The sequence below is a fragment of the Apus apus genome, chromosome 5 (assembly GCF_020740795.1).
Source record: "Apus apus isolate bApuApu2 chromosome 5, bApuApu2.pri.cur, whole genome shotgun sequence".
Lineage (NCBI taxonomy): Eukaryota > Metazoa > Chordata > Aves > Apodiformes > Apodidae > Apus > Apus apus.
In genome coordinates this window covers 57,841,671-57,862,142 of record NC_067286.1, presented here as the reverse complement: position 1 = coordinate 57,862,142, position 20,472 = coordinate 57,841,671, and the positions used below count along the sequence as shown (strand labels likewise).

General features: G+C 42.7%; 1 protein-coding gene across 2 annotated transcripts in view; it reads left to right on the top strand.

Moving 5' to 3' along the window:
• Nucleotides 1-18,862: 18,862 nt before the first annotated feature.
• Nucleotides 18,863-20,472, top strand: part of NUDT14 (nudix hydrolase 14) — a 58,469-nt gene continuing 56,859 nt past the window's right edge. The window contains exon 1 of one of the 2 annotated variants that reach the window (XM_051621453.1): nt 18,863-19,098. In XM_051621453.1, the coding sequence (XP_051477413.1) occupies nt 19,018-19,098 (81 nt within the window). In that variant the 5' untranslated portion in view covers nt 18,863-19,017. Of the gene's footprint in view, nt 19,099-19,218; nt 19,840-20,472 lie in introns of those variants that run through there. The other variant, XM_051621455.1, reaches the window with a different exon arrangement.

Below are 20,472 nucleotides of genomic sequence, written 5' to 3'. Positions count from 1 at the left end.
CCATTTTCAGAGGAACTTAAAGGCATGTGATGTCCTGTTCTCCACAAATATGACCAGGCACCTCTCAGTGCCTGAGACACCCATTTCTGAGTGAACATATCTTTATAGCCAGACAACATTTGTCAGTGCAGATGAAGCTGGCCAAGATATGGAGATCTCCTTTGCCATGCTGCTCTGTGGAACTCTAACTTTTTCCCCATTTAAACCTAATCCATGTGTTATGAGCTTCTACTACAGCCCCTACTACATCAAGCATTTATGCTTCTGCTTTGAGTTGTTGCTAAGACTAACCTAAGGTGAAGCAATATCCTAAACCTGTCCCTCAAGGCTCCCAAGGACTAATGCCCCACAGGGACTGAGACTCTGGAGAATGCACCTGCACTTCCAGGAGGCAAACTCTGTCTCATCATGCCAGGTTGTTTTCTCTGGGGCCACCTTCCATCTCATGGAGGAACGAAAACTCAAAATTGTACAGTAAACAAACCTTCAGACAGAAGAATCTGAGAGTTTAACACTATTTTTCTCTTCTGAAACTGTGAATCTCAGTGCTTTGCAGGTGATCAGGACAGAAATGATCATTCCAGGAAACAACATGGGAAACTCTACATGGTTGGAAGGTTCCGTTGTCCACATGGGAAGAATGAATGTGGCTTTCCCAAAACAATCCTGGTGCCTCAAGAGGTTGTCCTGCAGTAGTCTGAGATCACTTCAAATGGCAAGTGGATTCCTGCTGGTTGGAAGGACAAAATGAGCGTCTTGTCCACCACAGCAGCCATACTCATAGTGTTTAAATTTTGGTACTGAGAAGGGCAATGTGGACCAAGAACGAGTTACAAATATCCTATTGATCCCTAAACCAACAAGTTTTCTGAAGTGTGTGCTGCAGTGATGAACATCTGGTAAAGAATACAGTAGAAGAATAGCAGGGCATTGCCAACACGGGAACAATTTCAAATGCAAAAATGTTGATTTCTGTGTAAATGACAGCTGACTTGAGAAAGCTGTCTTAAAGTCCTCTTGTCCTGGTGTAACTCATGTCTCAGAAGTGACATGGTGTGTTTCTTAGGTCTTTATTCTCAGAGAACAACAACACGAACATAAGTCAAACTGCAATTTCTGATCAGGATCATCATGTCTAGAGCAATGAATGCAAGAGTAGTGACACCAAGTCACTGTCCTTGAACTAATGTTCTGTCTGACCTGTGGAGTAATTTCCAAGGAATGCTACTGGGGTTTTTTTAATCATAAAAGTCTTTCTTTTTATTGAAGAATGCTTGACAACATGCTAAGGATCTGTAATAGGATGGAGAATCAAAATTATCTAATTTAATCAAAGACAATGAAAGAACAAATGTTGACTTTACACTAGCAAAGCTGTAGCTACAAAAGAATTCAGAAGCCTGGCTGGGCAGATGTAATCGTGTAAGCATCAGCTAATACATTTGCTTAAGTCTTCTATACTGGCTTCAAAATGATTATGCAAAACCAGAGGCTTCCTACTGAATTAAATCAGGATTGTGTGTGGGTGTAAGGGTGTGACTTCTCTGGAGCAGTTTACATGGCAGAGGCCAGAAACTCAACTCAACACGTCTCTGTATTCTTTAACAATTAGATAAACCAGTAATAAGTTCATAATTGCAATTCCACAAGGTAATTTCATGTGCCTGGGAGATGACAATATGCATACAATTAAAAGCAGAAAGCTTTTCATCCCTGCAAAACTGTATCACTGGATACTCCAGTCTTTTCTATTTGCAGCACACCAGCAGAAGGGAGGGCAGGGGTCACCCTGAGCAGCAAGGAGGTACCAAGAGGGGAATCCTCAAGGCTGTAAATTCACTCAGTGCAGTTCAACAGAAAATATGGAAAAGCAGCTCCCTGATATGCTGCCTCTTCTTAGCAATTTTCAGCTTTTTGGTTGTACTCAAGAGGAAATGTCTTGGGATAGGGTTCTTAGATCTGGTATAACAAATAGGGTCTGAAAAATCCCTTTTCCTCTGACCATGTTTGAAATAACAAAGCAGCTCAATTTCTGAATTATTATATTTAAGCTGTCTTTCAACTTTCCTTTTTCCCCCGACAGCTTTAAATCTCTCTGTGGGTGGAGGTCTAATGTCGACACATGCAATTCTATACTTTAATCATTTTTTAACTACAAGATCAAAGGAAGTAGGTTTTTATTACTCCAGTGTCCGATACTTCATAACTTAAATCTTGAATGTCAGGCAACAGCTTTTCTCAATGCACTGCATTAAAGTAAATCTTTCCAGCTACACTCCTCTTCCACCAAGAAATGTATTAAACAAATGAAACAAACCCAAACCAAATAATATTTTATTAATAATGCAAAAAATAGTAGTCATATACAGAAATTTAATGAACTTGCTTCTATATCTACTCTGGGGCTGCACCAGCAGTATAAGAAGAAGCAGACGTTATTAAAATAATCTTATTTTTATTTCTAACACTTTTCCTTATACTTTCTCTGCTCCCACAAAGGAACCCAGAGAAATTAATATCTGGCCCCTAGCCAGACTGTTTGGATGAGCAGTCCTCTGGGGTATGGCTCCTCTGACCATGGCAGTGCAGAGCCGTCTCACTGGAAGAATGAAGCCATCTTTTTACTCCCCTGGTGTCAATCACTCCCTAAATGTGCTTGAATCTTGCCTACGTTGCTGGTCCCTCCACTGCCCTGTCTATGGGAATTCCTGCCATGCATTTGTTAGTGTCTCACTCTCATGGCTGGATAACGTGAGAAGGAAGTTTTCTGGGCTGACTGCACACTTGTTCTTCTGTTGACACCACTAGCTTTGAGTTTGGGACAATAATTGCAAGACCAGGCAAAATACCCATCATTCCTTTGTAGAAAAGATGTTCCTTACAATGCCAAAGGACTTGTTAACGTTCACTGTTGCTCATGAGGAACTGACTTAACCTCACCTGGCAGTCCAGAGGAATTTTAACAGTGTCTTAATGTGAGCACAGCACAAGCACTGAGCCAAACTTCCCTGGGCACGAGGGGCAGCCCCACTGACCCCTGCCATTCAGCTGCTCCCTGTGCACAGGGCTTTGCTGGGCTGCGTTTCCACGCCAGCAGAGCACAGGCAACACTTGAGCTTTGTTGTCAGGTTGAAATCCTCCCAAATACTTCTCTGTCACAAGCCATTCCAATTAAGAAGGCATGCAATAATACGCCTAATTACATTTTACTTTGATGCGAGATCTAGGCATTTTTAAAAAATGCATGTTGTATAGGGTTAGGAGAATCTTCATTTCAATTCTTGGCATATTTTGGCACGAGTGGTGTCTCTGCCCTTCGGCGGGCTCTGGGCCCTGCAGGGGCACGTGCATCTCTCCTGCTACAGCATCCCAGGCTCTGGATGTCAGATGCCAGCAGAGCCACCTGAGGTTTTTTTTTTGCTGACTCACCCCAATGCTACATCTGTGAGCTCTGACAGCTCCCATGCGAGAAGAAAAAAGACCCTGAGCAGCCCAAGGATTTGGATGGGGGGGTCCCTGTGTAAAATGCTCCCTCAGAGCTGTTGGGTTCATGCAAGTGCTCAGAAGGAGATTTATATTTTGTTGATTACAATGGTAATAAGCCACAAACACAAATTCAAAGGGAAGAGTCAACCAAACTCATGTTCTCTTTGAGGGAGATAAAATCTCTACTTTTTACACACCTATCAATTGATGTGTTCCTGGATAAAATGTGTAATTTTAATTAACTGAAAGTATCTGCCTTTTACATTGAACTTGGTGCTAAAACCAAAGAAAAAATGCCATGTTGGCTGAGTGCATCTTTCTTTCATGCTGAGAAACTGGTATGTGCCCTGCTTTCCTCTCAATCGATACACATTAGTGTGTAATTGGGGACTATAAAAATACCCACATCACTTTGCTAATTCTCTTGCGAAAGAGGCACAAGCTGCTTTAATGCAAGTTCCACGGATAAATTTCTATTAGTGAAGCAGCTATGGTGACTGCAATTATCCCTAAAACAAGGAAGGAAAAGAATAAAATCTAAAAACAAATGGGTCGACACAGAACTTAAGTTAAGCACAAGGAAATTAGATTCTTCACTGTAATTGCTTAATACAATTAAGTGTGAAATGTTTGTCTCTATTATTTAAACTATTATGTCAAAGCCAACCCCATTTGACACACATATATGTAAGTACAGATGGAGGTGGACTTATTATATTTATCTATACATATCTCAAGAATGCTGTGTTTTTGTTGGATCTCTTAGGATTATTTGGTCATTACAGATCCCTTGATCATACTAAAGAAGAATTTTAGGCCAGGAATTTATATTTACACTGAACCAAAAATCTAAGCAAATGTGTCTTTCATTAGAGCTAACTTTTAATCTCCATCCAGACCCAGGTCTCAAACTCCCCTTCCTGGATATCCTCTGTTGTCTCTGCCCAAGGGTTTTGCCATCTCACTCTCTCTTTCGACACCACCCTGTTGTTTGGCTACCAAGACACGTTGTTTTTCTAACTAGATCAAGGATTTTGCCAAGTCCTGTTGCTTCCACTTCTGTAGCATATTTAGAATTCCTCCAGCCCTCTCTATCTCAAAATTCTTGGCCCTGCACAACTGTTTTATTTTGGCTGCTAGAAGCCCATACTAACCTAACCAGATTTTGGCTGGCAACACAGATCTTTTTAACAATGTCTGTTTTATCCTGGGCACATCCTTGTTTACCAAGTCTGGCAGTGGTGGAACCAGTATAGTAAAACTCAGCACATAAAGACACCAAGGAAAATCCACACCAAGTCTTTAAAACAAATATAAGTGCCACAAAACAGAGCTGAGGACATGGCTTATCCTAAGACTCAGGTCTTCTTTGGTTTTGTGGAGTTTTTTTTGTTTGTTTTTGTTGTTGTTGTTTTGAGGGTACCCATATCTGTCTACTGACTACAACTTCTTTTTAATGTTTCCAAAACGTAAGCATGTGATGTGCAATTTTAATTTTTCATGCCCAGTTTTCACACAGGTGAATGCCCACAAGCAACCGTGTCTGGGTAATGGCAAACATGATGCAGAGACTCTGGGATGCTTCCAATAAAGCCAACTGACTTGGGCTATTACAGATAATAATGTCTATTAATGCATTAGCGGATTGCTAGTTTAATGTACATTGGTAGATAAATGTAGATGTTGGTATTGGTGATGGCAGTGATAAAAATATAACAGCACAAATGCTCTGTCTTCTGATGCCAATGATTTCTTCCTTTGGTGTTTTAAGTAAAATTGAACTTCAATTTTAGAAGCAAATCTTTAAGCAAAGCTCAGATAACATTTATGCCATTTTTATCGGTATTATCTTCCTCCTCTGGAAGGTTAGATAGACCACTAATTTCAACAGTTTTCCTACACAGAAAATGCACAAGATTGATTTAAGAGTTGCCTCAGCAGTTTACTAAAAGACAAAGTTCATAATTTATTTATTTTTTAAAGCTTTTTATAAAATCCATTTTGGCTGAACTTGGAAAATGTGACAATACAATGGAAAAGGGCAGGCCCTCCTTTCTTTTTTTTGTGTCTGAACACAATGGCAGGATAAGGGAGGCACCGCTCATTACAAGGAATACACTTTAATCAAGTTGCCCAGCACCAAGTATTCCTCTTCCACCACTCTAGATGCCAGTGTTTGTTTTCAGTCTGGGAGAAGAAACAGACAACACTTTTCACTTTAATAAAAATCTTTCAGAACTAAGCAAACAAATGACCTAATTTGGAAGATCTGCTTCTTTATTTGGTGTGCAAGTGATTTAGGAGGTAAAGATGACTGGAGAATCTCCCATTACAGCGTTACTGGAGATTTAACACTCTCCTGCCCAGTTTGCTAGCTGAGAAGCATGAGACCAATTGCCATAGTGTTTGTTTCAACCCTCATTGCTCCAGCAATATTGCCATTACTATTACATACAGCTTGGCTCGAGGTGGGAACTGCAAAATACATTCCTATGACTGGAGCTGCAGTGGGAAAGCTGCAAATCTGGTTTTATTAAACATAGGTATGAGCCTGTTAAAATTACTTCTACAAGTAAAACCAGGACTTCATCTGCAGTCTCACAATAGTCCCATTCTCTGCTACAATAGCATCCAGTGCTGCCAGTTTTAAGGATATCATTGCAAGTCTTCTGATATTTTTTCTTTATCCTACAGCACTGGGTGTCTAAGCATATGAAGACAAGAAATCATCTTAATAAGAAAGACTCATCTTTCACCTAAAGAATTCATTTCAAGCCTCCAAATTTGTGCAGAAAACCACAAAATCCTTACATACTCACAGTGCAGGAAAACGAAAATGCTTATATACTTTGAATCTTCAGTATACCATGGCTATTCTTGAGGACTTTGGGGCTTGAGAGCTACACTTTTTTATGTTGCTGGCTGACAACAGATACTAACAACACTTGAGAGCTTCAAGCATCTTGTGCTGTCTTTATGTAGCATCTGATAACAGCAGACTTACTTTATTATTTGTGACCAGGTAGAAATAACAGCCTGAAGACTCTTGTTCTGTTATAGGATTCACCTCCTTTAAAGCCAGATCTCCTACTCCTTTCTCCTAGCAACACTTAACTTCCCAAAATCAAGGGAGGAAAGGTTAAGAGGAAGGGTGAATAGACAGAAGCATGAAACCTAAGTATTCTTTCCCCTACATCACCTCACATAGCAAGGGAGCAGCCCTGCAGGTTGCCCTCCTGGGACTCTCTGCTGGGAACGCCAGAAAGATACCAGGGGACAGGGGACAGGAGGTTGTGGTAGACTGAAACCAACATGTTTTCTGCCGTGCACTTCTCCCCAGATAAATCCCTACTTGCTTTGTGTTACATAGCCCATAACAATTGAAACTTGCTGGAATCTGTCAACTTGTTCACAGCTTCCAAAAGATATGGTATTAACTTTCAGCTACCAACAGACTGTTTCCCTTGGAACTTGTGCTCCAATGGTGAAGGATGTCCACTGTCAGAAACACAGATCTCACTTCCCATTCACTCCTGGTGACATGAACAACAGATGATTATAGAATCATAGAATGGTTAAGGCTAGAAGAGACCTTAAAGATCATCAGGTTCCAATCTCCCTGCTATGAGCAGGGACACCTCACACCAGACCAGGCTGTACAAAGTCTCATCCAACCTGGCCTTGAACACCTCCAAGGAGGGGGCATCAACAACCTCCCTGGGCAACCTATTCCAGTACTTTAGTACCCTCATGGCAAAGAATTTCTTCCTGATGTCTAACCTAAATTTCCCCCCTTTCAGTTTAAAACCATTACCCCTTGTCCTATCACTGCCTTCTCTGATGAAAAGCCCCTTTCCATCTTTCCTGTAGCCCCTTCAGGTACTAGAAAGTGCTCTAAGGTCTCCCCAGAGTCTTCTCTTCTCCAGGCTGAACAGCCCAACTCTCTCAGCCTGTCTTCATAGCTCCAGCCCTTTGATCATGTTCGTGGCCCTTCTCTGGACCCTCTCCAACAGCTCCATGTCTTTCCTGTGCTGAGGACTCCAGAGCTGTGTGCTGTATTCCAGGTGCAGTCTATTAAACCTCTTGTTCTGGGGAGGTTCTGTAGAAACCCTGCTGAATCTCACCCACAGAGATGGTGATCAAAACAGTTGAACTCAAATATCTCATCCCTCATTAATCATGATCTTTTACCCTTTTTTTGCAGTTGTGAGAAAATGTTTTTCTTCTACCCAGAGCTTTTAAAACAGTTTTTGTTTAGCAGTGTCTTGTCCGCGCTTGGGAAGCACTGGAAACAAGTAGAGAAACACATTTCTTTTCTATAGATTGGAAATCTTTTTTTTCCAGTCAGCTCCGTTACCGACTCCGCTGTCCTGTGCACTGCCAAAGGAAGTCATGGGAGTTGTCCATACTGAACAGAGGGAGCACAAATCAGCAGGAGAGAAAATTGGGTTTCCCTTGAGCCACAAGCGAAACCAAATATATCAACGATGTAAAAGGAGACAGGACTCACTGCAGACTTGCAGATTCTCTGCACTGTATTGATGATATCTAAATTACATGAATGCTTTGCAGCTTTTTTTTTTCCCCTTTAATCCTTATAGTATCAGACTTCAGATTGTTTCTCAGCATATTGTCTGCTTACAGACATTACTGCATTGATTTCTGTCTGGTGCACGTCTTAGAAGTTTTCTTTGCAACCTTAAGGATCAACTGCCTTTTTTTTTTAATTTATTTTACATAAGTTTGGATTCTGAAGCATGCTGAAGAAAACAATCACAGCAAAGAAGCTCCAAATCTCTTGCAAACTTTCCCCTGATCACTGGGCATTCAAAGATCTACCAGCAGCTGTTAATATAATGTTATGGATGTTTATCAGGACTTCCTGTATCTAATGAGCATAGCTCTTTCTGTGAGGAGACAAAGTGTAATGTTGTCCCAGGAAAATAAAAACGATGTAACATTCAGTCAGGAATGCACTTACTAGATGGCCCAGAGTGGTGAATTGATCTCATGCTCCTGTAACAAAGATCTCATCTGTAGTCCCCACGCACTGCAGGCACTGGCGAGGCTTCAGAAGGAGCATGATGATCCTGCTCCCAAAAGGAACTGATTAGGAGGGATGTTCCAGGAGCTATTTGATACAGGCAGCAAAATCCAAAATGTCATTTACAGAGTAAAACAAAACAAAACAAAACTTAAATATTTTTATGTCTAAGAATACCAACAGCATCATCTAATTGACAGTGAAAATAAAGCTTTCTAAGCACTCCCATGAACATGGTGTTCCTGGATTTGAAGTAGTCAGAGTGGATGGACAGATGTTTTGGTGTAAGGTACATGAGAGAAAAGGGTTCCGTTTGTTTTCTGCTGCTTTCCTCTTGATTTGCACAGAAATTCTATATGTAAGTCCATTTAAAATCCTACTGCTCATTTCTGCATGACTTGTTGCACACAGAATGTATCCAGGGATATGTGAAGCAAAAGGCCAAGTTCTGAGGCGACCGGTGCTGTTGGAAACAAGGATGATATAAGTAACACAGGCAACTTGAAAGAAAGGCTTTTGGCATCTTTTGCCAAATATCCAACTTGTGGCAACAGTGCAAGGACAGGACTGAAAATGTATTAGGAGTTTTGCTTCGTCAATACTATAAAATAAACCTAAGTTAAAATGGGTGTTGCCCAATCCAATTGTCAAACATCGCTGCTGCAATACAAAGACAAATGTTTATTGGCTTAACTTTGAAACTGCAGTAAATGCTCTTCTATTCAATTAGATAAACAAATAGAGTACTGAGTATATAATAGGGTCCTTTCAAGTAAATTATGCTTCCTAACTCATGTGTAAAAGAAAAATTACTTTTAATGTTTATATTCCTGTAAAATAAGAAACCATCAAGGCTCTCCTTCTGTTATATTCCAAATCTAAAAAAAATAAAGAAGGTTTAAATTATGTTCATTTTATGACAATGTGAGCAAAGCAAGTAGCAAAACCAGGCTGACTTTCCAGCTTTTCTTCTATTAAGAGAGAGAGAGAGAAAAAAAAAAAAAAAAAATTACTCCATTCTGTTCTCATTTACAGAAGCACAAATCCCCAGGAACTGTACTGACTTCAGTTGGTTATTTTGGATTTATGGCAGACTGAAAGAGATTACAATTTGGTCACACATGAATGAAGAACAGAATATCCACATTCACCCTAAATCTCTTTTCCTTTCTTACATACACAAAATATCAATGCTGTCCTTAGCAAAGGCAGATTATGTGCTACTGGTTTACCTGATTGCCTAGAGATATTTTATACAGGTACCAAGTGGGATGCCCCAGTGAAGAAAATACTTAGTCACCTTCTCCAGGAAATGCATCCACATCTGTGTCCAGGAAGAAATGCATTCTCTACAGGATCAGGATGTTAGGCAAAAGGCTAAAATGCATACATGCTGCATTATGCATCCAGTGATGAGAACCACCTGTTTGTGAGTCTGTTCTATTGTTTCTGCCAAAGATTGCCTCTAAGTCATGACAATCTCTCATGGAGATATATTAGCATGTGTGGATAGTATATCCTTAAAATACCAAATAGAAAACTGTAGTAGATATTGTAGAGTACTATGGTCAACACAACATAGAATTCCTGATCTTGATGAAGCCTGCTTAGTGATGAGACTCTCAGATCTAGTGTGAGCAAAAAAAGCAATGCACTGAATAGCTCCCTATTTAGAAGCAATGATGCCCCTTGCACAGCATGAATCAGCTTCAGATCCTCATGCCCCATGGCTTGTCTGTCTCATTCAGCTAAGGTGGAGCACCCTTAAGCACAAGCAGGTAGCCAAACAGTGTCCCTCCTTTGGTCTTGACACCTATCAACTTTAAATAAATACATACCCTCTTCCATTCTGCAGGCTTTCTAATGAAATGGCTGCAAGTAAGTAAGAGGCAAAAGTAAGTCAAAATAGACTGCTCAAGGAGATCAAAAAGATGAGGGCAGGATATCCCTGGGCTCAGTTATATTATGAACACACTAATGCCCAAATTTTCAATTGAAATGTCTGGAAACCTTCTCTGCTCCCTCCAAGAACACCATGCAAAATAGTAAATCCAGCAAGAGGGTTTACAAATAGGAAAGGGGGGTGAGGGTTGTCTTTTGTGCAGTCAGGGGTTTGGGTTTCATTTGCTGAACTATACCCAGAGAATGCAAAATGTCTAAATATGCAGAACATTTCTTAAAAATAAATGAATAAATGAAGGAATGAATAAATAAATACATAAATAAAATTGTCAAGGTTCCAATGTCAAGCACTTAAAAGTCTGGACTTTCAAAACTGTTGGCATTGGCATTTCCTATGTAAGATGCCTAGGATTTTATTTTTCAAAGCCTTGATTCTTATGGAGATCAAATCTCCTAAAGACCCAATCTCTAATTTTCCAATGAGCTATTTACAACAGATCAGCTCAGCTACTTCCAATTCACTTGCTAAATCATCTCAACTCAAATCATTTCAACCCCTGTATTGCTTCCTTTCTTCAACTTTCCTACACTGAAATCCTGCTGCCCTGTATCTCCAGCCTACATCCCACACTGCCACAGTGCTCCCAGGCTCTGATCTGCACGCAGACCTTCAATCACACATACTCCTTGATGGAAAGTTACACCCCCTTGAATTAGGTTGTGGAGAGCTTCCCCTGTCCTTCCCCAGAGCTCTCCTCCAACTGAATTCTAACCACAAGAATCTCACAAAAACTTTTAGGCTGTTTTGTTCTGTGTTTTGATACTGTTGAGCACAATAAAGCTCTGGATTCCTAAGCACTACTGCAATACAATGAAATATGAAAATAATATGGTTGTCTAATGAGGAAGAGGCAGGAAAGTGGCTGGTTGTGTCTCCTTACCTTTTTATCTCATAAGTCACATATACATGTATTTATATTTAAATATATCAGAACAGAGGCCAGGTACCTGCTCCCTACATCTGGTGGAAAAAAAACCAAACCCTCTGACTATTTCTTTTCTTTGGAATGTCTCAATTTACTGAACAGAAACATTTCATACAGAGAAGTATTCAATTAAATTCCTTTGGAAAACAGGCAAGCTTCCACTGGAGCTATGCCAGCCCCAGCTTTGGAGCAGCCCAGCTGGTAGCCTCCTGAGGATGAGGCCATCCAGCTCACACAGCCTCAACAAATCTTGCTAGGCAAACTGCCTGAAGATTAAGGACCCCTGAGCTTATAATGCCTGAAGTCCAGGGCATGTTACCAGGCATAGCTCAGTGTCATGGTGACTGGAGAGCTCAGAGATAGCAGGGCCATGGCCAGAGCCATGGCCAACATTCAAGTATCCAACAACTGCAGTCCTTTTTACAGACAACTTCAAAGTATTGGAAGACCAAGGTTCCCTGAGAAATAAAAATGTTTTTCTCCTCTATTGCACACATATGAGGCAAACAAAAGCAGATTGTTCTTATTCTTTTACTCTCCGTAAGCTGCTCCTTCTTACCGTATGTTTGTCTTGTTTGTTCTTTTGTATGAATTAGTTTGCAGCTGTCTTGGGAAACACACCATTTTTCTACCTGTATTTGAACAGTTTCTAACATAATGAGACCCCAAACTGTAGCTGCACATGGTACTGTAATACAAACAAGAAGGTGTTATCATTTTCTTTTTTCCCTCATTAGAGAGAAGCTTATTGAAAAATCAAAGTCTTCCCTCTAATCATTTTCACTCTTAGCTGTCGGCAACATTTGTTGGATAGTAATTAAAATAATTTAAAAGTATCTAAATTTTGCATGCATATTGTTTTGTATTTCTTCACAGACTATGTGTTTGTTCTTTCCCCATATGAAAAGCTAGGAACCAGAACTTACTTCTCATGTTCTCACCTCCCTCGATTTTACACCATATTGCAACTTGTCATATTATATTAGAAATATCTTATGAACTGTCTAATTGACATATTAGTTACGTATTTATACTAAAGAGCTTTTTTCCTCCACTATTTTTAGAGATCAATTTTACATGTCATGACATCCCTATCTGTACTTATACTGAATATATTTCAATTACTTTTTTTCTTACCATATTTAGCACAAGGATTTTAATGATACGCACTAAAAAAAGAGCTTTGTATCAGCCCTTCATTTCACGAGGCAGATGGATACATTTCAGCTCTTTTGGGAAATCACACTACTCTACTAGACACAGGTTAAGTTTTTCACTACAGTCACAAGAAACTATTTGACTTTACAAGGTAAAGACCAAGATGGTCCTTTCTCATTAAAAGAGGCGCATTTTGGCTTTCTAAAAAACACAGAGGTGCTGCTGAAAATGCCTAAGGGAAACAAACTGAAATACTCCTTTATTTAAGAGTGGTGCTGCCAGTCCTTATGAACCAAATTCTACAAACCCATACATGAATAATTACTCTGAGTTCTTCAAACTAAGGCTATTCATGTGTTAAAATCAGCTTTGAACCAACTGATGGTGACTAAAATTGTTGGAACATAACATTGTGTACTGAAGTGAAGACCTCTAATTTTGTATTTCATGATACATGATAGAAATGTGAATTATTTTTTTAAAAAAAGAAGTAATTTCTCATAAATTTTACTACCAAAACAAAAATACAGTTCTCTAAGGCTCTATTTACAATGTCAGAATTGCATAAGCACAATTCCTGACTTTCATGAATGTAACCAGGGTGGTTATGCCCCAGAACTAAATAATAATTAAAAGCCAGATATTGGCAGCTTCAGGCTTGCTTTTCTGCAGGAGCCTAAGGGGTAAACTTCAGAAGGCAAACTTCCCAACAGCCACTTCATGGTGGAAAGAACCTGCATTTATCCCCAGAAAGGCACTCAAAACTAATGTCTTGATGGTAATACAAGGATGGCCCTCATGAAGAGGACAAGATTTCATGCTGCCAGCCATGAGGATTCCCAACATGAGATTACAAAATATATGGGATTTTGGATATTTTAATCCATTTTTCTCACTAAGCCTTTATAGTAAAGGTGTCCGATCTTCCTGATACTCTTGTGTGACCTCCACCAAAAATCCATGCAGCCTAGGGAGCTGAGGAGGAGGATGAAGTTCTGCAAATAGTTTCCAGGCAGAAGACAATGGTTCTGCAATTGTTCCAGCTATCTGCTGCTGGATGGGGCTGAACCAAGCATGCAGCTGGATCCTGGATCAGCCAGTGCCTGTTGGTTTCAGCAGCCTCTCCTGCCTTTTTTCTGCCCAGAACTGGGGATTCAGGTTATCTGTCATCCCAACATCAAAGCCTTTCTACTATGTATGGGGCATTGTCTTGGCACAGGGCTTGTGCTTAATAGCTCACAAACCATAGGTTTGCCATGGTTTACATCTCCTGGCTTTTTAAATTTTATTTTATTTTTTTCTCTTCTTTCTTTCTTTCTTTCTTTCTTTCTTTCTTTCTTTCTTTCTTTCTTTCTTTCTTTCTTTCTTTCTTTCTTTCTTTCTTTCTTTCTTTCACCCTCTCTTCCTCTCTTCCTCTCTTCCTCTCTTCCTTCCTCTCTTCCTCTCTTCCTCTCTTCCTTCCTTCCTCTCTTCCTCTCTTCCTCTCTTCCTCTCTTCCTCTCTTCCTTCCTCTCTTCCTCTCTTCCTCTCTTCCTTCCTCTCTTCCTCTCTTCCTTCCTCCTTTCTTTCTTCTTTCTTTCTTTCTTTCTTTCTTTCTTTCTTTCTTTCTTTCTTTCTTTCTTTCTTTCTTTCTTTCTTTCTTTCTTTCTTTCTTTCTTTCTTTCTTTCTTTCTTTCTTTCTTTCTTTCTTTCTTTCTTTCTTTTTCTTTCTTCTTCTTCTTCCTTCCTTCCTTCCTTCCTTCCTTCCTTCCTTCCTTCCTTCCTTCCTTCCTTCCTTCCTTCCTTCCTTCCTTCCTTCCTTCCTTCCTTCCTTCCTTCCTTCCTTCCTTCCTTCCTTCCTTCCTTCCTTCCTTCCTCTCTTCCTCTCTTCCTCTCTTCCTTCCTCTCTTCCTCTCTTCCTCTCTTCCTCTCTTCCTTCCTCTCTTCCTTCCTCTCTTCCTTCCTTCCTCTCTTCCTCTCTTCCTTCCTCTCTTCCTCCTTTCTTTCTTTCTTTCTTTCTTTCTTTCTTTCTTTCTTTCTTTCTTTCTTTCTTTCTTTCTTTCTTTCTTTCTTTCTTTCTTTCTTTCTTTCTTTCTTTCTTTCTTTCTTTCTTTCTTTCTTTCTTTCTTTCTTTCTTTCTTTCTTTCTTTCTTTCTTTTTCTTTCTTTCTTTCTTTTCTCTCTCTCTCTCTCTTTCTTTCTCTCTTTCTCTTTTTTTCCTGCAACCATGAGGGTTAGAAATAATTTTTTAAATATGAAAGCTGTGAACTGCAAGTCAGCATGCCTCTTGTTGCCGAGGCTTTTGTGCTCATATTACCTTAGTAACTACAGTATTCACAAAAATCGAAAGAAATATAAGAAAGTAATGATACTTTGTGATATATCAAGGAGCTCTCTGGGATAAGAAAGGCTCAGGACTTGATGTTTTTTGCTCATGAGGAATGGCATGTGAAAGAGCAAAGTGAGCCTGGTGAGGACGGACTGAATTTGAAAGCATCTACAGAAACGCACACCCACAAAATTCACTATGGAAAATGTGCTGGCAAACCGTGCATGAATGAACGCAGCAGCTCAGGCACTTTGCTAAGCTCCAGCAGGAAGAGGGAAGTACTGCAAGGGACATTCCTGGGTGCCCACCCACGGTAAACAGTGGGGCTGCTGCCTGAACAGATGGGCCAGGGCAGGTGGCAAAGGACTGTCCTGCCTCCCTGCACACCCACAGGCCACAGGGTGTGCTGGGCTCCCGGAGCCACCAGGAGCTGAAGGGCTCCCGCAGGAAACATTCTCCGTTGTGTCCCAAAGCAAACAGCAATAAAACAAACTGCTAACGAGAATGCAACCTGACCCTATGCAGAGCACATGCCCAAGGACTGTGTCTGTCTTGAAGGGGAAGGGGAAGGACCCTGTCGGTGGAAACTTCAAGCTCAAGGGATTTTTTTAAAAGAACAACAACAAAAAATGTGTTTGGCTATTTTGCTGGTAGTAAAAGTTACTCACAAAGTAACAGAGAGCAAACACTGCATTGAAGGAAAGAGAAGTCTGCTAAAAAGAACCTTGCCCTGTGGAAAAAATTCCTTTTTAACACTAATGTTAACATTTCATTTTTTGTAAGAGATCCCAGTGAATCTTCCCTCAAAACTCTACAGCTCCAGACAGGGCACTTCTCTTTTTTTTCCCCATGCCTGTAGACCTACTCTGCTGACATCTCTTCCCAGGAGAGAAACAAATTTTGTTCTGTTTTGTTTTGTTGTTTGTTTGTTTTTTTCTGTTTATCACAATGTTATACAAATCATTCTCAGACCCATTAGAACTTGTGCAGGCAAAACATCTAGATTTTAGTGTTTTACAACAGGACACAAGCAGCTCTAGGAAACTAAAGAGCCCATGAGGAAGCTGCTCATGACAACATTCACAACCTTGTGTCTGTTATTTTAAATGGCAAGAAAACTACGTATCTTACAGAAGCCACTTCTAAGGAAGATAAAAGGGATGCATTTAATGTAGTGAAAGGCATTCTGACACCTTTCAGGTTTTGGGGGAGTCTAATTAACAATAACGTACAGCAAGGAAGATGCGATGGCACAAGGCAGCTGGGTTAGGTTGTCGAAGCATATCGTTGGCAGCTATTTCAATTAGGAATGTAATGATAAACATGGATTGTGCTCTGTAAAGAATCTGTGATGGTGGAGAATAATCCAGCATGTAAGAACTTTGGGACACTATCTAGGGACACTATCATAGAAACAGAAGTGATACTGTATGGAGTAGGGCGTATCAAAGCCAAAAGATTTTGCAAGCAGTTAAACGTGGGCTTGAAACTTAGTACTGGAACCCTCTCCTTGAAGCTACTAGACATGAACACAATCCTCAAACATTGGAATTATGAACACTGATTTTCACAAGTTTCTGGAGGAACACCACCACTAGCACTTGTGCTTTAGAACAGGAGCAGACACACAGGGACGTCGCGTAACACATAGCAGAGTGTCTCAGGGATCATCCACAAGATGATCGTTACCTGAGGCTATAAATCCATTCAGGGCAGCCCTCTGTCTGACCAAATACACATGGTCTCTCCATGTCCTTTGGAATCAAGTTACTCCAGCAGAAGTGGTGCGAGTGCACGGCAGGCACACCTGCCCTGGTGGGACTTGAGTGACCAGAGCTTCCCTGGCCCCCAAGCCAAGCTGCTGAGCAGCCTCTCTGCATTGCACCCCCTGGTCCTCCTTGCTGTGAAGCCTGTGCCTTTTACAGCCAGGCCAGTCGCTGCGCCAGTCAGCACGGCCAAGCCACAAAGCAGTGCAAGGGAACAGCACAGCAGGAGTGCACCTCACTCACTCAAAAGTTATTCCCCTTGGTTACTGTCTGTTAGAGCAAGTGGCAGCTGAGGCACATTTCCTTCCCAGCAGGGTTCCTGGACTAGCAAAGGCAAAACTTCTGCCTCCTCTGGCTATCTAGGCTTTCATGAAGAATCATAAGGAAGCTCAGGCCCAGCTGCTCAACACCAGTCACACCACGCAGGACATAATTTTCCCCTTTATTTTACATGTGTCACCCGTAAAATGGTAACAATAAGGCACCTCCTCGATCTCAGCCTGTTAAATTCTTAGTTCAGCTAGAATATTCACAAAGAATTCTTTCCAACAAAGAGGCCTACAACTTTCAATTGCGCTTTTAACACTAGAGGACCCTGAAGTGTGTTTTCCTGTGACACTGCACTCAACCATCACAGGTTCATTAGCTAGATCAGGTCTGTGACACATCACAACCCCAAAAGCTTCCCACCTAAGACTAAGAATGGAACAAGCAATCCATCACATGCTATGACATGTTCCCCAAAACACACACACTCTCAAAACCTTAGTGGTGTCAGAATGTTTATTGAAGAGGGCAATCTAACTGGCTGAACCAACCTGGGTACCCGGTAACTTTTAACATAAGCAAACAGAGATACTGTAAACTTGCTGTGCATGGAATCTGTGTTTATACTTAAATTGGACTTGGAAGACTGAAATAATTTAATAGAAAAATATAGCTTAAGTTCCCAGGAGCTCTCAATGACCTCAAGATCATTCTGCAAAAAGCAAAAATAGAGGGGCATATCCAGTGCTGGAAAAAAGTTCCACAAATATTTTCTAAGTCTGCTAATAAAATATATTTAGTTGCCTACTTGTTAGGATAGTTTAGCAAATACAGTTTTAAAACCACACTTTTCAGTCCCACCAAACATTTCTTTGTCATTTGCTTCACCAGAACTGATGGTAAGCATTCTGTAGTCCAAGTGCTGCCTCATTTACTTCTTAGTGAGTTTCGTAATTGCTGGATTTGGTCTTTTTAGTTATATTGCTAAGATTCTCCCTACCACATGACTCCCTTAGTGGAAGTAGACTAGAAGAGAAAAAAAAGAGATGCAAGAATTTCAGATTACTCTCAGTGTGGTCGATATAGTGACAAAGGAATTTAATTTATATAGCAAATAAAGTAGCTGTACAATGGTACATTTGCATAGAGAACACAAATCAGAAGGATAATGACAAATTGTGAGCTCTGTTGCTCACAAATCTAGAAAATAATTACTAGGAATATTAAAACACCACGTGGAATCTAACCTACTGTCACACGACGATGATCAAACTCCTATGGAAATCAGGAAATCGTTAGTTCTAAGACCGATTTATTTTAAAGAATGAAGTGAAAGGGTAGAGGGCAATTGGCAACTAGATGAGTCTAGCGGCGCTGCATCTGTCCTTCTGCTCCGGGCTGGGTGCGCGCTCACAGCTGGAAGCTGGCCCTGGGGAAGGCTGAGAAGCACCAAACCACAGGCTGCAGTTACCAAGGAATCCGCCTTTCGTTCCTGCATTTTCCACGCCACTTGTACAATTCCCATTCCGCCACGGAGGCAGTACGGGGGCAGACGTAAGGGGTTGTGTCGCCACGGCCCGTATCCCGCAAAACTCTGCGTTTGCCCAGGATCGGGACTAACTGTGGCGAAGTTCAGCCACCTGGGTGTGTTGAAGGAGTAGAAGTGACAAGGCCCCCTCCGTGCTGCTGCCGCGGCCCAATTTTGGGGCTGAGACACGGCATTTCGGCTCGCCTCGGAGGGCGGAGGGCAAGAGGGCGCCGCAGCCCCGTCCTGCCGCGGCTCCGCGGGCCAGCCAGCCGGGGAGGGAACTGCCGGGCCCCGAACCGCGACGGGGACCTGGCCGGGCGCAGCAGCCGCGAACAGCCCGACCGGCCAAGGCCAGCGCCGCGGGCTCTGCGCGCACCGGGGCCGCGCGGCGCCCTGCCCTGCCCGGCTCGGCCCTGCCCGGCTCGGCCCTGCCCTGCCCTGCCCTGCCCGCCGCCCTCGGCCCTGCCCGGCCCTGCCCTGCCCGGAGCCTTCGGCCCGGCCGCCAGCGGCTGCGCGCGCCTCTCCCCTTCCTCTTCCTCCTCCAGCCCCCGGTGGCCGCTGCCCCCGGCAGGCATGGAGGCCATCGAGGAGCTGGCGCTCAAACCCTGCACCTCCTCCCTCTACCTGCGGCCTTTCCGCCTCTGTTACCGGCAGGTGAGTGCCGCCGGCGGCTCGCCCCGCAGCGCCCGCCCACCCCCCCCCCCCGCGCTTCCCGCACGGCCCAGCCGGGCCCTTCCCTCCGCCCCTTCCCTCCGCCGCGGCCGGCGGGGCCTCCTCTGCCTCACCGCGGGGCGGAGGGGCGGGAGGCCGGCGGGGAAGCGCTGCCCGGCCCCTCCGGTGTCCCGGCACCCCCCGCCTCCGCCATTTTGGGGCGCCGGCGGAGGAGCGGGCGCCTCCGGCTCATGGCGCCTCCCGCCCCGCAGCGCCCGGAGCCGCCCCTCGGGCCGCTGCTCTGCCCTCCCTGCGGCGCTGCGGGCGGGCAGCCAAGGCAGCCGAAGCGCCGGTGCCGGGGAAGGGCACTGCGTTGGGCAGTGCTACCAGCTGTCGCTCTGCCAAGGCTCCGGGTGCCCGGTACCTCCGCGGGGTCTGTGGCCGTCTCCTTAACCCCGTTCTGGTGTTTCGGTTCACCTTGGGAGCTGGGCAGCCCTTGGATTTGGGCCTTGCTTTGGTGCCGCCGGTGTGTGTGTGGAGCCCGTGGCTGGCCACCTGTCCGCACGGCAGGTCGGCTGTTCCATCGGCAAGGGACAACGCTGCTGTGCAAGGCCAGTGCCAGCTCCTGGGAGGCAGGGAAGGAAAGCCCTTGCCTTACCGTGTTTGTATCGATACGAGTCACCTTTCACTGGATCCCAGAGAACTGGTACCTCCCAACAGTGGCAGAAATGCAGGGCGTGAAAGGCAAGTCGCTTCTTAGGGTAAAAAGGACCGTTTTCTGCCAGTGGGGCCATACACAAAACTGGTGGTTTCTTTAGCTGACAGTGCAGTGTTGGCTGGTCCAGGGTGAGCTTTCACCTCCATAGAGGGTGGAAGTGGACAGCCCTAGAAATGCTACAGACCACGTATTCGCTTAATCTTTCTTTGCTTTCCTTCTCAACACATCAGTTGAAAAGGCAGAAGAGAGAGTGTATATGGAGGAGGAATGTTCAAGTCCAACAGCGAGATAAGATACAGAAAAGGAAAAGCAAGGGTTCAAATAGCTTGCCTCAAAGGTGATGAACCTTTTTTTAACCTTTTAACCTTTTTTTAATACATTTTGTACATGAATTTTCTAAAGAAAGCTCTCCTCATTGGTTGGAATACGTGAAACGTTTTAATTTGTGAACAGCTTCACACTGAATTCTTTTTAGGTATAAGAAGAAAACCTGAAGAACATTCTTTCATGTTCTGAGCTTTTGCTGGCTTAGTTCAGAAGTGACATGTCTTAGTTCTTCATCTCATTTTCATGTATGAGTCATGCTCTATTTACATGAAAAATGGGATTTAATTAAAATGTACAAAACAGTATTACAAAATTACATTTAATTGAATACA